Genomic DNA, 19,356 nt, shown 5'->3' with positions numbered 1-19,356 from the left:
GCTGGAAGTTCGCCGCAACGAGAAGAAGTTCCCGGCACATCACTGAGTCATGGGGAAGAAGCGTACCGCATCCGCACGTGGTTCCGACGCCTCGCCAAGCAACCAGGAACAAGCGCGCCACATCCACACTGAGTCCCAATGCATCGCCAAGAAGACCGTCGCAGCACCTGCCGCGCGGCTGCAAACATACACGCATCGTACCAGATCGTCGCATAGCATCAGGCCGCCATTTTGTCGCATCGCACCGAAACATTGCATCGCATCGAGGCGTCATCTTGTCGCATTGTAACCGGAACGCAGTAAGAACCCGACGCATCACCTCCTCTCCGGTAAGGAACCGATGCATCACCTCCCCTGCACTGCAGTAAGAAACCGACGCATCACCTCCCCCACAGGAAGGAACCGATGCATCACCTTCCCTGCGACCCTTTTGTTTGTTTTGCGTGAAGCATCTGAGGTACTTTGTTGGAAAAGTGTTGCATCTACAACTTGCATTGAACTGAACTATTTCTGTCATTTGAAATTCCTATTTTTAATATTGTATTGTGGATTTTTGTCATTTGGTCTTGTTTAGATAAAGAATACTTATTTTTCTAAATTGTTGTGGTGTCCATTTGTAGTGTTTTCACTTTGTTACTGTATGTGCTCACAAATGCTTTACACACTGCCTCTGATATAAGCCTGTCTGCTCGTGCCAAGCTACCAAGAGGGTAAGCAGGGGTTATTTTAGGAGTGTATCCCCCTTTCCCTGACTAGAAGCAAGGGTCCCTATTTGGACAAAGGTGCAAACCATTGCCAACCAGAGACCCCCATTTCTAACAACAATTCTGTAGATTTAGCAAAGCCCAGATCGATGAGAGACCCAGCTGCATTCAAGGGTGTAGTAAAGCATCCACGATACCAGCTTCAGAAAGGGTGCCACAGGACACTTTAGACTTGTCATCCTTAGGGTGGTGCTTTCCCCCAACCTTTTGCTGATTCTTTTTGTTAGCCTTAGGACACTGAGCACTTTGCCACCGCTAACCACTGCTAAAGTGCATGTGCTTCTCCCCTAAACATGATGACATTGGTGTATACCTGATTGGAATATTTGTTCTACTGGTGAGTCCCTTGTAAATTGTCATACCAGATACCCAGGGCCTGCTGCTAGTGGACTGCAGCACTGATTGTGCTACCCACAAAAGTAGCCTTTCAAACCTGTCTTAGGCCTGCTACTGCAGTGCCTGAGTGTGCAGTTTACTGCCACCTCGACTTGCCATTTAATACAACTTTCCAGGCCTTAAACTCTCCTTTTTTACATGCAAGTCACTCCTAAGGTAGGCCCTAAGTAACCCTAAGGACAGGGTGCTATGTAAGTAAAAGGTAGGACATGTACCTTTATGTTGTGCATGTTGTGGTAGTGACAAACAGCCTATTTTGTTTTTTACTACCGTGAGGCCTACCCCTCTTATAGGCCATCATTGGGTATTCTTTAATATACTTTTAAGCTGTAATTCCTGATCAGAGAGGAGTAGCTGTTTTCATGATTGATATCTTTGGAAAGGTAAAGATAAATTCTCCGTACTGGTGAAGTTGGACTTAACACTGCTGTTTTCGAAATGCCACTTTTAGAAAGTGAACATTTCTCTGTACTTACTGCTCTTTGTGCTTCACAGCCTGTCTCCAATACACGTCTGGTTTATCTGACAGCTACACTTTGTGTATTCCCTCCAGACAGGCATAAACACAGAAAGGTGAGAATCATCTGCATTAATCTGCATTCTGATGGGTCTTCCTGGGCAGGAGGGGGTAAAGGTGGCTCACACTTACATGTGAATAGGCTGTGTACTGTCCTCACACAAAGCACTGATTTACCCTCAGGGTTAGTCTGGTAGACAGGACTGGGTTGAAAGGGATCCCTATGCACTTCAAATAGTTCTTTTGAAGTCACCACTTACATCAAAGGCACTTTGGGGTATAAGAACTGGGTCTCTGACACCCACACATCAAACACTTCTAGATCTTGAACTGAATGTCTGTCAGAAGGACTGCTGTGCAGCTTAAAGGACTCAACTGGACTGCCTTTCTGGAAGGACTGCTTTTCTGCTTGTTACCCTGTTGTCTGCTTCTCCCTGACTCTACTGTAAGGACTCTGCCATGTCCACCTTGCGTTCATGGACCTAACATGTGCCTTGACATGAAAGACTGCCCAAAGATGTGGTCCATAATGCACCAATTAAGCATTGGCAGTGCAATAATCTTGCTACTCAGTAGGCTACATGAACATATCAAAACCAGAGTACGGTACAATAGGTACAGAAACATATCTGAAGACTTCCCACTAACCGGGGTTAGACAGGGCTGTGACCTGGCACCTTTTCTCTTTCTAATTTATATTAATTTTCTAGGTGACCACCTGGTAATGGCTGGGAAGGACTTGCCAAAGATCAACGAGAGAGAAATTCCTGTCTTGCTTTTAGTAGTTTTATGAGTATTCCAGGACTAAAACCAAATACAACCAAGGTCTTTGCAATGAAATGTGGTCCCAAACTAGCCAAGACTAAAATGTTTTTACTTGGTGGTGAAGAAATTATGAATGCATTTCACATATTTGGGAATTCCGATCGACGTAGATTTTAATTGGAAATTCCTCTTGGACGTAAGAATCATGCATTTCCAAAGAGCAGTAGATGCTGTTTTTAGATTCTCCAGAAGACTGGAGCACAAACCATAAAGAGAAATGCTTTGTATTTTTAAAAGTAAATGTGTGTCTGTCGCCACCTTTGACGCAGGCTTATCTTAGTGGCAAATCCTTACAAACTGTGGAGAATACATTTATAAGAAGACTCTCGTCAGTTACACATTCTACCCCGATGGCCTTTTGCCACAAAGAGGTTGGGCTTGATTACATAGAAGACTTTATCAAGCTACAACCACTTTTGTTATGGCACAGACTCTGGAAAAACCCAGAAGCCCATTTATGCAGAACAATCTCACAAGATTGCTGGAAACTGGACAACTGCTTGGAAGGCGCGCCAAAGGCAAGTCCGTCTGCGCCCATCCGCACCCGAACGGGAGCAGGGTCCTAGAACCCTTGTCCCCAAGCTCCTGAGATCAGAAGATATACATCCTCTCAATTATATGCACTACGACCCAGGTCGAGAGAGGAATGTATGCATGTTATTGAATTAATGATTGGATCCGAATCTTGCTCTCACTGTTCATTCAATCTAGCAAATATCACTCCAACACTCCAAAAAATAGAAGGGCAGAGGGTCAAAAGATGATACTCCTCAACTGCAGGTCCCTCCCGAAACATGTGGGGGAAATTAATATTCTAGTAAGAGATGAACAACCGGAGGTGGTGTTTCTAACTGGAACTTGGCTCCACAAGGATTCAGAACCTGATGTAATTCAAGCACTAACACCAGGTTAACACATAATAAGGCATGATAGGAAAAATAAAAAAGGGGGAGGTATCACCATCATTTTAAAAAATCATTTGAGGGGTCGCATAGAACCTAACATTATAGCAGACTGTGAAAGCATGGCATTTGCGATCACATTTACCGCCACTGTGACGCTTTCAGGGATCCTAATTTACCGCCCACCGGGCCCTTGTGGCCAGTTTACTAAATCACTTACAGATGCCTCTGCCAGATTGGCAAGCACCTCACCCAATCTGACAGTTTTAGGAGACCTAAATCTACATTTTGAAATACCACTTAAAGCGGATGCAGAAGGCTTGACTCAAGACTTACAAGCCATCCACCTTTTACAAAAGGTGCCCAGCCCAACACACAAGAAGGGCCATATTCTGGACCCAGTCTTCTCAAACGACACACAGCTTAGCTCAGGAAGCCCCAGTCCAGTCCCATGGTCGGATCACTATTTAGTCCCCATCACCTGAAAAGCCCCACTTAAGATTGAAGGGAAACAACCCCTTAAGAAATGGGCACGCTCCTGGGCAAAATTGTCATTAGTAACCTGGACAGAGGTCTTTACAAATACAAAACCAGGGAGGGAGGTTAACACAGCAATAGCATCAGAGAGCTATAATCAATGGATTAGTGCCTCGCTGGATGCTACGGCCCCTTATAAATGGACTCAGGTGAAGCAGCAAGAAAAACAGACGCCATGGTACTCATCTAATTTAAGAGAACTTAAACAGAAATGTAAGAAATTAGAGAGAGCATGGAGAAAGGATTTCAATGAGGGGAAAAAACAAAAATATAGAGAAGCTATTAAAACATACCAACTAGAAATAAAAAAAACACAAGCCCGTTTCTACGAGGAAAAAATAACAGCAGCGGCGAACACACCCAGGGAAATCTTTCAGATTACAAAATCACTTACTAAGGGTGTGGAGTTGGATCCACCGCTAGCATCGGCCCAGACTAGGTGCGATGAATTAGCAGAATTTTTTAACAAAAAAATTCAAGATATGTACGACTTGTTCCCCATAACACAAACATAAATAATGGAGAGCAGGAAATCGAATCCACATATGACATGACTCCACGTCTAGATAACTTCCCTACCATGGACTTGGTCACACTGTCACAAATCTTTGCACAGGTTAAGTCGGGTTCTCCACTAGACCCAGCACCTTTGTCAAAACTCCGCAAAGTAGAAGAAACTGTCCTCCCAGCCCTGCTAGAGGTACTAAATTCCTCGCTATCTAGTGGGATGGTAAATCAGCCTTGGAAACACGCCATGGTAAGGGCCCTCTTAAAAAAGCCCAATCTGGACCCGGAGATTTGGAGTAACTACCGGCCTGTCTCTCTGCTTCCAGGGAACAGCAAAATCCTGGAGAAATATGTAAACAAACATCTCTCCGAATTCTTAGAGAATCATGCCTTGCTGCATACCAGTCAGAGAGGATTCGGACCTAACCATGGGACAGACACAGCTCTGGTGGCGGTCGTGGAGGAATCCAGAAAATGTTTTGATCAGGGAGGGACTGTAGCAGTGATTTTACTCGACCTGAGCTCTGCATTCGACACTGTCAACCATAACATGTTGATTGACAGGCTCAGAGGGGTGGGAGTGTCCGACAAAATTATAACCTGGATTGAATCCTTTCTACAAGAGAGAACATTCTAGGTGTTCGAGGGGAATTGTATCTCCAAAAGCTGGCCTCTTACTTGCGGAGTCCCCCAGGGATCATTGAGCCCAACCCTGTTCAATGTATATCTTAAACCCCTGGCAGAGGTAGTCATCCCCTATGGGATCCAAATCATTACCTACGCTGACAACGCACAATTGGTGGTAGCTCTAAAACAGCCAAAGAGTACACCAATTAACCTTGAAGCATGTATGGAAGCGGTAGCGACCTGCATGAATCAGTCTTGCCTCAAACTTAATGGAGACAAGACGGAGCTTATGATCCTGAATAACCATCCAGGTCCCCCAAGGGAAAAAACAGGACTAAGCTGGCCAAAATGCCTGGGACCAGCCCCAACCCCAAAAGAGCATATAAAGAGTTTAGGTGTCTGGCTAGATAAATCCCTCAACTTCAAGAGCCAGGCTACCAGGGTGGCAGCAGGCTGCTTTGGAATTATCAGAATGCTTCGAAAAGTCCTACCATTACTACCGAGCCATGCACGAAGGGTCATTGTACAGGCACTGGTGCTCTCACGACTAGATTATGGAAATGCCTTATATTTAGAAACTACAGAGGCAACGATAAGGAAGTTGCAGGTGGTGCAGAACTGTGCAGCTAGGTTACTCCACCACACCCCCCACCGCCACTCTGTGAAACCTACACTGAGGAAACTCCATTGGCTGCCAATCGCAGAACGGATTCAATTTAAAGCTTTATGCATAGCACACAAAACCCTTTGGGAGACAGGCCCAAAGATAAATCAGCCTCTTATCAAATTTTATCAGCCATCAAGGTGTCTCCGATCAGCGAACCAGCTGCGCGCATCAATCCCTAAAATAAAGAGAGCTCGATCAGGGAGTCGGATGTTCTCTTTCAATGCAGCTAGACTATGGAACTCCCTTCCGGAGCAACTGCGTGCAACTGTCAACCACCTTTCAAACAGTTGAAAACGTGGCTCTTCCAGAATCTGCCTCAATAAGGTTGTTCGTATGCTGGTCCTTACCTGCAGTCAAAATAGCGTGGGGATGCCTAAGGGTAGCCAGGCGCTCTACAAATGCTAAATAATAATATTCCATGGCTCAACTATATTAAAACCAGTTTAGGAAGACTTAGTGCACTAACATATTATCTAAATCCGGACAGTTAGTCGACTATTTCCCTAACTCAAACTAAAGCACTCTTTAATCTAAAGGCCTGCCTGGCCTGGGTGCATACCTCAGCAAGCCAAAAATTCAATTTCTAACAACATATGAAATAGTTTTTAATTTCCCCTCTTAACTTTGATCCGTGACTCACAGGTCACAAGATCGATGCTGAAGCTAATAAGTGACACAACTAAAAAGAAAGAATATACCATGAGAGTTCCAGGGGGTGAGACCCAAAGAGTGGTGAAGCAACCAAACATATTTAGACCAAAACATGATACACATTGCAAAAAGAAAATAATAGTTAGTGAGAGGCAAATGGAAAGAGATCATAAGAGGAAGGTAAAAAGAATGCAAAGAAGGAATGAAAGAGAAAAAAGATAAAAAAGGAAAGAAAGAAACACAGAATACAGGAAACGCTGCATGGACGATGATCACAACTTCCTAGAAAGGGTTGGGATGTCATGCTTCCCTCACTCAGTGCAATAAGATTCAAAGTGGGGGGTATTTTATTCCTTTGGCTACTCCCTTGATGGCATCCCTCACCAGCCAACCTTCGCCACACCAAGTCTCCCCAATGCTCCAGCTGACAAAACATGGCTTCTTTAGGATCCCACTGAGTTGAAAACTGGGGACGCGCATTGCACTTGCCTGTTACAACCGTGAGGGGAACGACTTAGTTCATTGCAGTTCCTCCCGATCACAGACGCTGAACCAGTAAGCTGTGAGGGGAACAGCCAGCTTGTCCCCCGGCCATCGGGTCTTGCCGTGAGGGAAACGGCCATCACCAGACTACATTTCCCAGCAGGCTCTGGGTGGCGCTGGGCAATCGCATCACTGCAGCGCCAGGGACAATAATTACCCAGCAGCCCTCCCGCAGCGCGGGACGCGCGTTGCACTTGCCTGTTACAACCGTGAGGGGAACGGCTTAGTTCATTGCAGTTCCTCCCGATCACAGACGCTGAACCAGTAAGCCGTGAGGGGAACGGCCAGTTTGTCCACCGGCCATCGGGTCTTGCCGTGAGGGAAACGGCCATCACCAGACTACATTTCCCAGCAGGCTCTGGGTGGTGCTGGGCAATCGCGTCACTGCAGCGCCGGGGACAATAATTAACCAGCAGCCCTCCCGCAGCGCGGGACGCGCGCGGGCGAAGCCCGGGCAAAGGGCGGGCCGTCTGTGGCCGTCAGGGACCGGAAGAGGCTGGGACGGGTCACCCCCCTAACATTGCTATCGGACACCCTTGATAGCCTGGACATCTACCCAAAGGTACTGTTACCACTGATTATTATTATTCCCTTTGGCTTCTCAGCAAGGGTTTTGTAGGAATGGACTATCTCTTTTAACCATCCTATATAATGGGTAAAAATCAAAAGGTCGTAGTTTCCCGTCCCGTCGTGACGAGACAACAGGTGGCCACGACACTACCCCTCCCTACGCTAACGGCTATCGATAAGATGCTTCAAAAACCCATTGGGGTAGTGGTAACTGCAATTGAAAACACAGAGCGAAGGCTGTCAATTACTCCCGCTGCCCCCTTGATAGAGCAAGCAGGGGACTATTTAGCAATTGTAACAAACCCTCCTGACGTAAGCTAGTTTCTTACGTCGTCATTTGCTGATTTAACCTGTGCCCAGGTTCCTACAGATGCAAAAGCTAGCAATTCATCCCTATGTTCACCCCCATCTCCCCCAAACACCATCATAATAAATAAACCGGGCCCTAGAGGCAAGAAAATTAGACCTGTAAAAAAGCCAAATAAAAATATAGGGCCTAAGTACGATTATGTACTAGCTACTACCGGCCCTTCCCCAGCAAATGTGGGAGCTCCGCTGTGGGTTACTAGCTTAGTAGCTGACTTTCAGTCTCTCATGGATCAGACTATTGGCAAACACATCAATTCCCTTGCATCTAGGATCGATAGATTAGTCTCTACTCTTAATAATATGGATCAGGGGAAAACACCCCTAACGGTCCCACATGGGAAGTCTGCCTCTAGTGAGGCTGGCGGTATGGTTTCTCAAGTTAGGACTGCTTTAGTAGTTGATAGTGTTACTAGGAGCCAAGGAACACGATTGGCCCCCACTAACAATGAGCCAGCTTTCGAAATTGCTAGCCCCCCTCTATGTATAAATTCAGTTGCTGATCGCCCCCAGGTAATTGGGATCCCTGCCCCGGTTTCTCCTAAAGCAAAAGTCACTCCCAGTGATGAGAAAACAGGATGCGAAAGATACAGATTGGTAGGGGAGTCTACCGATGTTTTGGTCCCAACAAATATAAAGCCATCATCTTCTATAGCTACCTCACCGGAGTTGCAAACCATTAATCTTCCCCCATAATCTTTGCCGTATGTTGTATTCTTAACGGGGGTACCACTTCTAAGCCAGGGAAAAAATAAAGGTCATATTGACTTAAAAAATAAGTGCATCCAGTGGCTTAATGCAAACAGACCTCTCCCCTCTCATATTTCTGGGGAAATACTCTTTGTAAGACGAATAGACTGGATTGGGAAGGGACCCAAAGCTATTACAGGGAATTGTGTAGAATTACATTTTAGGGATATCGCTGCCGTTGATTACATCTGTGGTATGTCTCCCCCTAGATTAAATACTCAAATCCTCCCCCTCCACCTGTCTTATTTTTATCCTATGCCCCATCTGAGACCAGCTCACTGTAAAAGTGCTAATTATGATGAGGGCCAAAATGGTCGTCCACCTAGATTGCAACAGGGGCAAACAAGCTGGGAGGACTTTTATGTTTATACTCCCCCTTTGTCATCCTTTGCGCATAGAAATAGGTTTAGTGTACTGAATCAGGTAGATTGACGCTCACTCGACAAGGAATTAGTCCTGAACACCACTAGTGAAACATCCACCCCTTTAATTGTATTGGAGGGAAATATCAAAACCTTTACCTCAGCAGAAGGTACACTATTCAATTCTTTGAATTGGGTGGGAAGGAGTGTATTGGGGGATGCAAAGCACCTGCGGGGAGTCTCTATTGTAGGTGGGGGGGAGTTCCTAGTATAGATAAAACGGAAAGGAAAGTTCAGTCAGAGACTCTTACCTGCGATGGCTCTTCCACTAGGGCAACAGGGATTCCAAAAGATACTGATGGAACTATAAAAATTCTTTCGTGGAACGTAGCGGGGTTAAAAAACAAATTACTTATTCCTGACTGGGGCACCTTCATGGCAGCACACGATATCTGCCTGATTCAGGAAACATGGGCTTTAGAGGAGAGTGCTAGCCCAGGTTACGCAACTTTTCACATCTTGGCAGTAACTAGTGGCAGAGGTCGCCCATCTGGTGGCCTATCAATTTGGATAGGCACCCACTTGAGCGTTCAAGCTACCCAGATACCAACTGACTCCCCTGATGTTCAATGTGTGTTATTGACACCCCTGAACTCACCAAAAATAGCCATAATAAATGCAGGAGTCAGATACGATCAAAGCACTAGATCTCTTTATTCAGACACTTGACCCCTCAGTCACAATAATTGTTGGTGGGGACTTTAATTGTCAATTCGAGCCCTTGGTTAACCCTGATTTGGATGAGCAGGATGATGAAGACCTTCTCTGGTGTATCCCGGAACCAAAGATCCCTCCTGTTAAGGCATGGACCCGGTTGGTCCTTCAAATAAAATCTCTCTCACTTGCAACGTCTCTGCGGGCGTGTAATGGGAGACTGGGCCCTGACCGTCCGGGATTTCCTACATTTAACAGGGTAGAACAAACTTCCATCATTGATTATATCATGATGGAAGTAAGACACTGGGATAGGTTGTTGGAATTCAGAGTGCAACCGAGATATGATAGTGACCATAACGCCCTTGTCCTAACATTGAAGCCGGGGAGCTTTGGGCTGACTAACCCTGAAGCTGGTCCTACCAGCATGATCATGCCCCTTATGGTTTCGAACAATTGACGTAGGGTCAAATGGCCTCATTTTCAGGATTCACCGTCTAGGCTGGGTGAATTATACCAGCTTGCTATACCATGGATAGCTGAGATGGCCAACTTGTCCTCAAATGGCCATGCTGCAAAAATTCATAGGCAGTTGGCCAGTGCGTTGGGGGATGTTCTTTGCCCACCTAGTAGGTCTAGACGAGGTGGGGTTAAGATACACCCATGGTATAATGCTACCTGTAGGAATGCCAAGAAGGATCTCCTTACTGCAATTAAACTTAAGGACAGTTTAGAAATTAGGTCATCCGGCTTGTTCTATAAAAAGGCAATCGAGGGAGCCAAGAGGGACTGGGAGGAAACAAGGTGGGAAGAGCTGAGAAGAGCGCTCCAGATTAAGGACGTAAAGACATTTTGGGCCATTGTTAGTACAGGCTCCAAGGGAGCCGGGCAAGCTATCTTCCCAAACATTGCACCCTCAGTCTGGGAAGCACATTTCGGGGCACTATACGCATGTTTGGAGTATGATGACACACTTCGTCTAGGCCCTAAGCTCGCCCCAGGGCTCCAACAGGAGGGAGCTGCGACCCTTGCCCGTCCCCCTGCCCCAGACCCCCGTCATGAGTATCGACTGGCGGGGGCCTCAGGTGGAGGGTCGGGACCGAGCTTGTACCCTTCTGACTCCCCAGAGAGCATCACCTTGAAGGAGGTAGAATCTGCCATAGCTAGGTTGCTCCCAAACAAGGCTCCCGGCCTCGACAAATTGCCGGGGGACCTGTTCCGATCCCAGCCAAAAATATAGGCGCCATACCTTGTTATCTTGTTCAATGCAATTCTTATGGGGTCTGATCCACCGGACACCTGGCTGGGGGCAGAGATTGTCCCCATTTACAAGAAGGGATGCCCACTTACCCCCTCAAATTACAGGCCCATTAGCCTGTTAGACACAACACAAAAACTAATGGGTAGAATCATATTGGACAGGATACAAGCTTGGATGGAGGAACGGGAAATATTGTCTACCCTCCAGGCTGGATTTAGATCCGGTATCTCAACCCTGGACCAAATCTTCCGGCTCCAGGTCCTTTTCTGGAAAACCACAAAGGCCTGAGGGTGGCAGCCTCTACCTTGTTTTTGTGGACCTGCGGGCTGCTTTTGACCTAGTCCCTAGGGAAAAATTGTGGGAGGTGTTGGCTGACCTGGGCCTTCCGCCATACCTGCTGACCCGTTTGCATGTTGGAAATTATGCACGGGTCAGGTGCGGGAGACACGGGGATCTCTCGGACCGCTTCCCTGTTTCCAGGGGTGTCCGGCAGGGGTGTGTTTTAGCCCCTACCCTTTTTAGCTTATTTATCAATGGCCTTGTCGACACCTTAAATGATGTAAAGGATAATGATGCTCCCTGGTTGACGACCGGTAGGGTGCCCGCATTAATGTTCGCGGATGACACCCTGTTGCTATCCCGAACATCTTCGGGCATCCAGCGCGTCCTGAACGGTTTCGTGTGCTTTTGTGCCTCGAGGGGATTGGAGATCATTTTGGATAAAACCAAGTTTATGATCTGTAATCCCCCGAGGCGTACGCGCCCGAACCCTCTTCTGAATGGTGTTCCGTTGGAACGAGTCAAAACCTTTGTCTATCTTGGGATCACCTTGACGGAGGATTTTGGCTGGGTCCATCAGATTACCAGATCCACCCTTAGACTTTCACAAATAGCAGGGGGTATTGGCAAGCTTCAGAGAGCATCGATCTCCAAACTGGTTGCGCCCGCCCTTGAGATCTATGGCCTCCAAGCTCGGACCGCATCCATCTATGGCGCCGAACTATGGGGCCATAAGAACGTTTTCAGTCTTCTGAGGGTGGAACACGCCTTTATGAGGAATTTGGTGGGCCTACCGAAAAGTACACCCCTCATTTCCTTGCGAATGGACTTGGGTCTGGAGTCTATTGAGAAATTGGCAGCTGTGCGACCCTTGCTCTATTGGAGGAGGCTCTGGTCAGTACCTGAGCTGGTATCCTTTAGAGCTGAATTTCGGGAGGTCTGGGATCTGATAAAAAATAAAAATTTTCCCTGGCTTTCCCATATTAAGGCTCTTTCTTTCAAAATAGGCTTGCCTCAGTTATGGGGGACCCCTGAGTTGAGTTGCCCGAGAATATCTAGGGCCCAGTTGTTAAATCTGCTGAGGCAGCAAAATCTAAGTGCACTACAACGGTCAACATCCTATGGTAGGCTCTCTATTGAGTTCCTCTCAGTCAAATCTGAAATGGGGTGGGAGGAATTCTTTGATGTAGTCGAACCCCCTCTTGCGAGGAAACTATATGCTCAATTAAGGTATGGCTCCCTACCTATTAGGTCATTTACTTCGAAATGGGCAAAAACTGAAAATGAAACTTGTCCGGCATGTAATTACATTAGAGAAGATGTCATTCATGTTTTATTTTTCTGTCCAGCTTATAGCAATATACGCAAAACTTGGCTTATCCCAATATGCAGAAACCTGGGTTTTAGACATTGTGTGCAGGCATGTAGAGTTCTTAAATATGTTACCTCGCCGCCTATTGTATTTGCTGTCTCTCGTTTCCTTTATGGTATGTGGTGGCATAGGATAAGTTTTAAACCAATCTAAACTACCGAAATACGTCCGATAACTCATTGTTTAATTCTTTTTTTTAATATGTGAAATACCTATATTTATTATTTTATTTGATGTGCTATGTATGTATGTAATCTATTTGCACTTTTATGGTCTTCTGACCGAAATAAAGTTATCATACGATACGAAAACTTTCTCTACCAGGAAAAACACTTTTCAGGGAAGAAAAAAAAGTGTGATATGAAAATGCATTAATTTGATTAACTTTTTCCTCCATCTCACTCGTACTATGGACAATCATCAGGAGAATAGCTCAAACAGCTGAACCTTTGGTACTAGAACAAAGAGATCAGCAACACACTTAATACAATGTCCTTTACAATATTTTATTGTATAATCAATTGAAAATGTGATGTTTTAACACATAGGCATACCCTTAATTTACATCATTATTTTTGTGTGTGCATTTTGTAGAAGATATTTTAACCTTTTTTTATGAGGAATGTTTTTGCGTTTGAAACATTTTTTTTAATTGGGATTTTTTTATTGCACTAAGCATCAATAAGTTGGACCTAGAAGGGTATTTGGCCTGTTGGGAACTTTAAAGTGCCCCTCTTAGACAAATGTTACCCTTTTATGACAGCTATGACAGCTATTCCTCACCTCGTGAATGCCTTTTTGCCTCTTCTCCTTGAGGCTCTTGACAGCACTTGCAAAAAACTGCAACATGTCAGCGGGGAACAGGCAGACATTCATTTTTTCGAGAACGGGAACGAGGAATGGAAATAAGACTGGAAAGAAAAAACAAATTGATGTCAATTTTCCTAAGGAATCACATACGCCAAACAAGAGTGCACTACATAATAATAATCAGATATATCTTACCATCTCTTATGGTACCTAGTGTTCGAACTAGTACATATGTTGTTATACCTGAAATTCAAAATCAATACCTGTTGTGGGAAGAGAATCAAATCTGATCATAAAACATGTTAGATGAAGCCTGTGTGGATGAAGGAGGATTGACTGGGTGCCAAATGTAGTCGACTTTAGTGTGAGAAACAAATTCTACATTACTTCTCAAACCCTTTTTGGAATAATGTTTACTGTAACAGTAATACTTTATTAGTAATATTTTTATTTGTTCATGTCAAGACCTTATTTTGTGTTATAAAAATTCAATAAAGAAATTTGAACATGAAAAATAAATAATGTCACCCTCAAACATAACTTCTCGGAGAATGTTCCTATGTTCTGGAACCCCGCCTGATTTAATACCTACACTTATACTTCTGATCTTATAATCCAAAGTGAAAGATTGTTTAATTTACCTTTCATAACAATGCTGAAAGTTATTAAGATAACTATACCTTGCTGATGGGTTAAATTACCATCCTGTTGTACATTATAAGGATATTGCAACTCACTGAGGAGTTTTGTGGCCATATAGAGAAACAAGGCAGATTTCCTTTTTAGGGTTGGGGAACTTCAATGTGTGAGTGAATAGTTAATTAAATAAGGGCATTGTTTGCTTGTCTAATTTAAACACTAACACAGTGTGGCCTGGTCTCAAATGTCACATTCTCTATTGGAACACAGGTGAGCCCCCAAGCCCCTTAAACTTACACAGTAATCTGGACGGTCCTATCTTGTGGTGATAAAATGCCACATGGTGTGTCACCGGGAGTGACCGCTAACCTAAGTATTGTTTAAACAAAGAAAGACAAGGTGACCAGTTGTGACACCAGAGGTGATTTATAGTTGTGTTTGTTCTCATCTTAGTGGGGGTAGGCTTTACATATGGTAATAAACGTTCACTTTGTGTTAAAAAACACATCCCAAGAAATTCACTGAAAAAAACAAAGGTTAAAGTGACATTATAGTTAGGTCTGATAAAAAGATCTGGTTTTTTTTTTTAACTTAGAAATTCACTGAAAAAAACAAAGGTTAAAGTGACATTATAGTTAGGTGCATCTTTCAGTGACAACATTAACATTTTGAACTCAAAAAACCAAATAAATTCTCTCATGACATTATGATATCACTGATGACATCTCAAATGACATCATTGATGACATTACTGATGACATCATCAAAGTTTCCTTTGCACACATTGCTCTATAATTGAGTATGGCATTAAAAGCCTGACAGTAAATACAGAATAGATCATAATAGTATGAAGCATCATTAATGCCATCGTATATGCAACCCCTTAGGTGAACCAACTTTGTGTTATGTGCAACGTTGACCCTAAACCATACTCTTCATGGGTACCTGAGTTCATATTGACTATCAACTACAGATAGGAGGGTAACTCCTACTGCACAGTGTTCACTCTATACAACTGTTTAAAGAAAACCAAGTTCCTCCGGATACTCAACTTCAGTTAAATAACTATTGCCCTACTACGGGCAGCCCTTATCTGCATCAAACCCCTCATAGTCACCAAATCCTCACTTAAAATGAAGTTGATGTGACTAGAAATGCGGGTACAACAACACTGTTTAGTCAATGGAGAGAGTTTGATCTGTACCACAGTTTGCAGAAAGTGAAACTCTTATAAGAAATACACTTCAGAGTATTAAAAAGTATCTACTAAGAATAGTGTACACTCTATGCAACACTTAGCAAAAAAGACACTATTCATTTAAAATAACTAAGGTCTTGAAGGGGTTGTATGTCGTAACAATACATTCCTTTACCACGCATGCTGCTACTCCAGTTTTTGCAACAAATGCATCTTTATCACGCATATCGTTACAGCGACATGCCTTCGGAAAAGAGCTAGACTTGTAGCGGAATAATTTACTATTCCAACTCCAGTCTGCACAACAGTATGGAAAGCTTTGGACTTTAAAATCCTACGCCACTTTCCCTAAGGTATGTCATTGTAACGACATGCATGGTAAAGGAATGTGTGGTAAAGAAGCATTCATTGTAAAGGCCACACTGTAACTACAGCGCGTGGGTCAGTTATCATGGTAAAGGCTGGTTCCTGTCTGAAGGTGCTAAAAATCGTACTATCTTTAGGCTTCATACTGTGGTGAACACTTTACAGAGAGCCCATCTTCTCAAGGCTGCTTACAATACATACAGGCACATGCATCAAAGGAGAAACTGGTCGCAAACGGGCAGATTCTAAGAATCTGCACCTTTGCGACCGGTATTTTTGCATTTGGGATGCATCATCCCAAATACAAAAATCGCAATTTAAGGAATCTCTAAATTGCGATTACTTAAATTGAGATTGCATTTAAGGAATCCCAAATTGAGATTCCTTAAATGCAAAGCATTAAAGTAAAAAAATTAGAGATTTCGCTAATAGGGGGAGCAAATTACCATGAAGTTGAACTTCATGGTAATTTGCAAAAACTTTGAAAAATTCACTTTTGTGCATTTTTCAAAGTTTCATGTTGCATGTGTGTGTGCAACATATGTGCACAGATAAATTTCAGGGGTGCAAAAGGGTGTCATTTTGACACCCTTGCACCCTTGAAATTGCATGAGCAATTTGCGAGTACCTACTGGTACTCTCAAATTGCGTATGCAATCTCCAATTCATTCCTATGGGCCTGGAGGCCCATAGGAATGAATGGGACGGCATTCCTTAATTGCGACTCGCAATTTGCGACTCGCAATTAAGGAATGTGTAGGAATCGCTATTTTTATAGCAATTCCTACATGCATAGGCTTTTGCAATTCCTTAATTGCGATTCCTTAATAATCGCAATTAAGGAATCGCAAAAGCCTACGTTGATGCATGTACCAGTTAGTATGTAATACATAGAATCTTTGCCTTGTTGGAAACATTTTTCTGCAGAGCCAAGAAACTTGTTGTGAACATACTGGACGCAAGTTGTCAACTGACACCTGCACACAGAGTTACTCTTCAATACAAAGATTTATAACATGTTCAGTACCTCTACATACCTATGGTACATTAGAAACGCAAGCCTTTTGTAAACATTTACACACATTAGCTGGACACATGCTGTACAATTTCTTTTTGTTTAACAACTTTATTTATGGAGTATTAAACCCCAGGTCGGTTGAACACAGATCTACAGAGCGATCATCATCAATACATTTCTCGGAAGGAGCATATCTCCAGTGATACATCAATCAAGCACATCAATTATGATAAAAGGGAACACAATGAGGTACATATCATAATAACAAATGCTGATACCTCTACCAGCATGCCACGTGTGAACATAATAATACACCTTTTACATTACATATCGCTATTATTATCTCAATCAATCAGGTGTTTGTTAAACGAGACTATTCACCCATAAGGGTCTCAAGGCGCTGGGGGTAGGGGGGTGAGGGTTCCAGTCCATCAAGGAGGGGGTCTGTCGAAGAGCCAAGTTTTGAGGTTTCTTGCGAAGATGGGAAGCGATGTTGTCTGTCGGAGGTGGAGCGGAAGGGTGTTCCTGGCTCTGGCCGCGAGGAAGGAGAAGGAGCGGCCTCCTGATCTGGTCTTTCTGGTGAGGGGGCCCACGGCGTAGGAGAGCTGGGCTGATTGTAGGGTCCTTTTGGGTGCATGGAAATTGAGTCGCCTGTTCAGGTATGCTGGTCTGGTGTCGTGGAGGGCCTTGTGTACATGGGTGAGCAACTTAAAGGTGACTCTGGCCTCGATGGGGAGCCAGTGGAGTGTGCGCAGGTGCTGGGAGTTGTGGCAGTGTCTTGGCAGGTTGAGGACCAGTCTTGCGGCGGCGTTCTGGATGTTCTGTAGCCTGCGGGTGAGGTTTATGTTTATTCGGGCGTAGAGTGAGTTGCCGTAGTCGAGTCTGCTGGTGACCAGGGCGTGAGTGACGGTCTTTCTGTGTTAGAGGGGGATCCATTTGAAGGTCTTACGTAGGAGGCATGAGGATGAGACGGAGTTGATCTGGTGGTCCACTTTGAGCTCGGAGTCAAGGATGATTCCCAGGTTGCGTGCGTTGTCTGTAGGGGTGGGGGGGTTTCTGAGGGCGGGGGGCCACCAGGTGTCGTTCCAGGTGTTGGGATTTGGGCCCATGATGAGTACTTCTATCTTGTTGGTGTTTAGTTGTAGGCAGATGTTTTTCATCCATCTGGCGACGGCTTCCATGCATTCTCAAAAGTTGTATTTGGCGGTGTTGGGTTTATTGGATAGGGAGAGGATGAGTTGGGTGTCGTCTGCGTATGATACGATGTTGAGTCCGTAGGTTCTGAAGATGGGGGCGAGTGGAGACATGTAGACGTTGAAGAGCGTAGGGCTGAGGGAGGACCCCTGAGGGACTCCGCAGGTGGTTGGTGTAGGGTCCGAGAGGAAAGGGGGGAGCCTGACCCACTGCGTTCCGACGGAGAGGAAGGAGTGGATCTGTTCGAGGGCCTTGTCCTGGAACCCTGCGTCGAGGATTCTGCGTATTAGGGTGCAGTGAGAGACTGTGTCGAATGCCGCTGAGAGGTCGAGGAGGATGAGGGCTACTGTTTCTCCTTTGTCCAGTAGGATGCGGATGTCGTCTGTTGCAGCGAGGAGGGCAGTTTCCGTACTGTGGTTTTTTCTGAAGCCGGATTGGAAGGAGTCGAGGATGCTGTGCTCTTCGATGAATGTGGCGAGTTGGCTGTTGATGGCTTTCTCAATGACTTTTGCTGGGAACGGGAGCAGGGAGATGGGTCTGTAGTCTTTGAGGTCGGTGGGGTCCGTCGAGGGTTTCTTCAGGAGGGGGTTGACCTCGGCATGTTTTCAGTCGTTGGGGAACGAGGTGGTCGCCAGTGAGCAGTTGATGGTGTGGCGGAGTATGGGTGCGATGGTGTCGGCGGCTCTGTTGAAGATCTGGTGGGGGCAGGGGTCCATGGGGGCCCTGGAGTGGATTGACTTCATTGTCTTCAGTGTGTCTTTGGTGGTGAGGGCTGCCCAGTTGTCAATCGCTGTCTTCAGGGTGTCGGGGCTGGTTGGCGGTGGGTTCAGTCTGTTGGTTGTCTTTGTTGAAGTTGTCGTAGATGCTCTTGATTTTGTGGTGAAAGAAGGTGCTGAGTTTGTCGCAGAGGTCTTGTGAGGGAGGAATGTCTGTCGACTCTCTGGTGGGTTGGGCGAACTCCTTGATGATGTTGAAGAGTTCTTTGCTGTTGTGTGCTTGTGTGGAGATTCTGCCTTCAATCGCTTTTTTTTCTTGTTTTTCTGATGAGTTGGTGGTGGGCGTTGGTAGCGGCTCTGAAGTTGTTGTGTGCTTCTGTGGATTTGGTGTTCCTCCAGGCCTTTTCGAGGCGGCGGCAAGTGTGTTTGGACTCTCAAAGTTTGGTGGTAAACCATCTGGCTTTCTTGGCGTGGGTGTTGTTGTTTTTCTTTAGGGGGGCTATGGTGTTGGCTCTGTTGGAGATCCATCTGTGCAGGGTTCGGGCTGCGGTGTTGAAGTCATCGTTTCCTGCGATGCTTGGGGTGGAGTTGCTGAGTGAGGAGGTGAGCTGGTCGTCGGTGATTCTGGTACAGTTTCTTTGTGGGAGCAGGTGCTGGTGTCTGTGGATGGTGGGTGTTCTGAAGGTGAAGTGTGCGCATCGGTGGTCAGTCCACGGGAGTTTGGTGGTGTGACTGAAGTAGATGGAGTTTCCTGTTGTGAAGAGGGGGTCGAGGGAGTGTCCTGCTGAGCGCGTTGCTTCAGTCA

At 45.2% G+C, this 19,356-nt stretch overlaps 1 protein-coding gene across 3 annotated transcripts in view; it reads right to left on the bottom strand.

The window, feature by feature from the left end:
- Nucleotides 1–19,356, bottom strand: part of LOC146796555 (cytochrome P450 3A24-like) — a 318,208-nt gene that overhangs the window by 74,651 nt on the left and 224,201 nt on the right. For all 3 annotated transcript variants that reach the window (XM_085629191.1, XM_085629190.1, XM_085629189.1), the window contains exon 8: nt 13,394–13,521. In XM_085629191.1, the coding sequence (XP_085485317.1) occupies nt 13,394–13,521 (128 nt within the window). The remainder of the gene's footprint in view (nt 1–13,393; nt 13,522–19,356) is intronic.

The sequence above is a fragment of the Triturus cristatus genome, chromosome 10 (genome assembly GCF_964204655.1).
Source record: "Triturus cristatus chromosome 10, aTriCri1.1, whole genome shotgun sequence".
In the NCBI taxonomy this organism is placed as follows: domain Eukaryota; kingdom Metazoa; phylum Chordata; class Amphibia; order Caudata; family Salamandridae; genus Triturus; species Triturus cristatus.
Note: the sequence above shows the minus strand (reverse complement) of the source record. Positions and strands in the feature narration are given on the sequence as shown.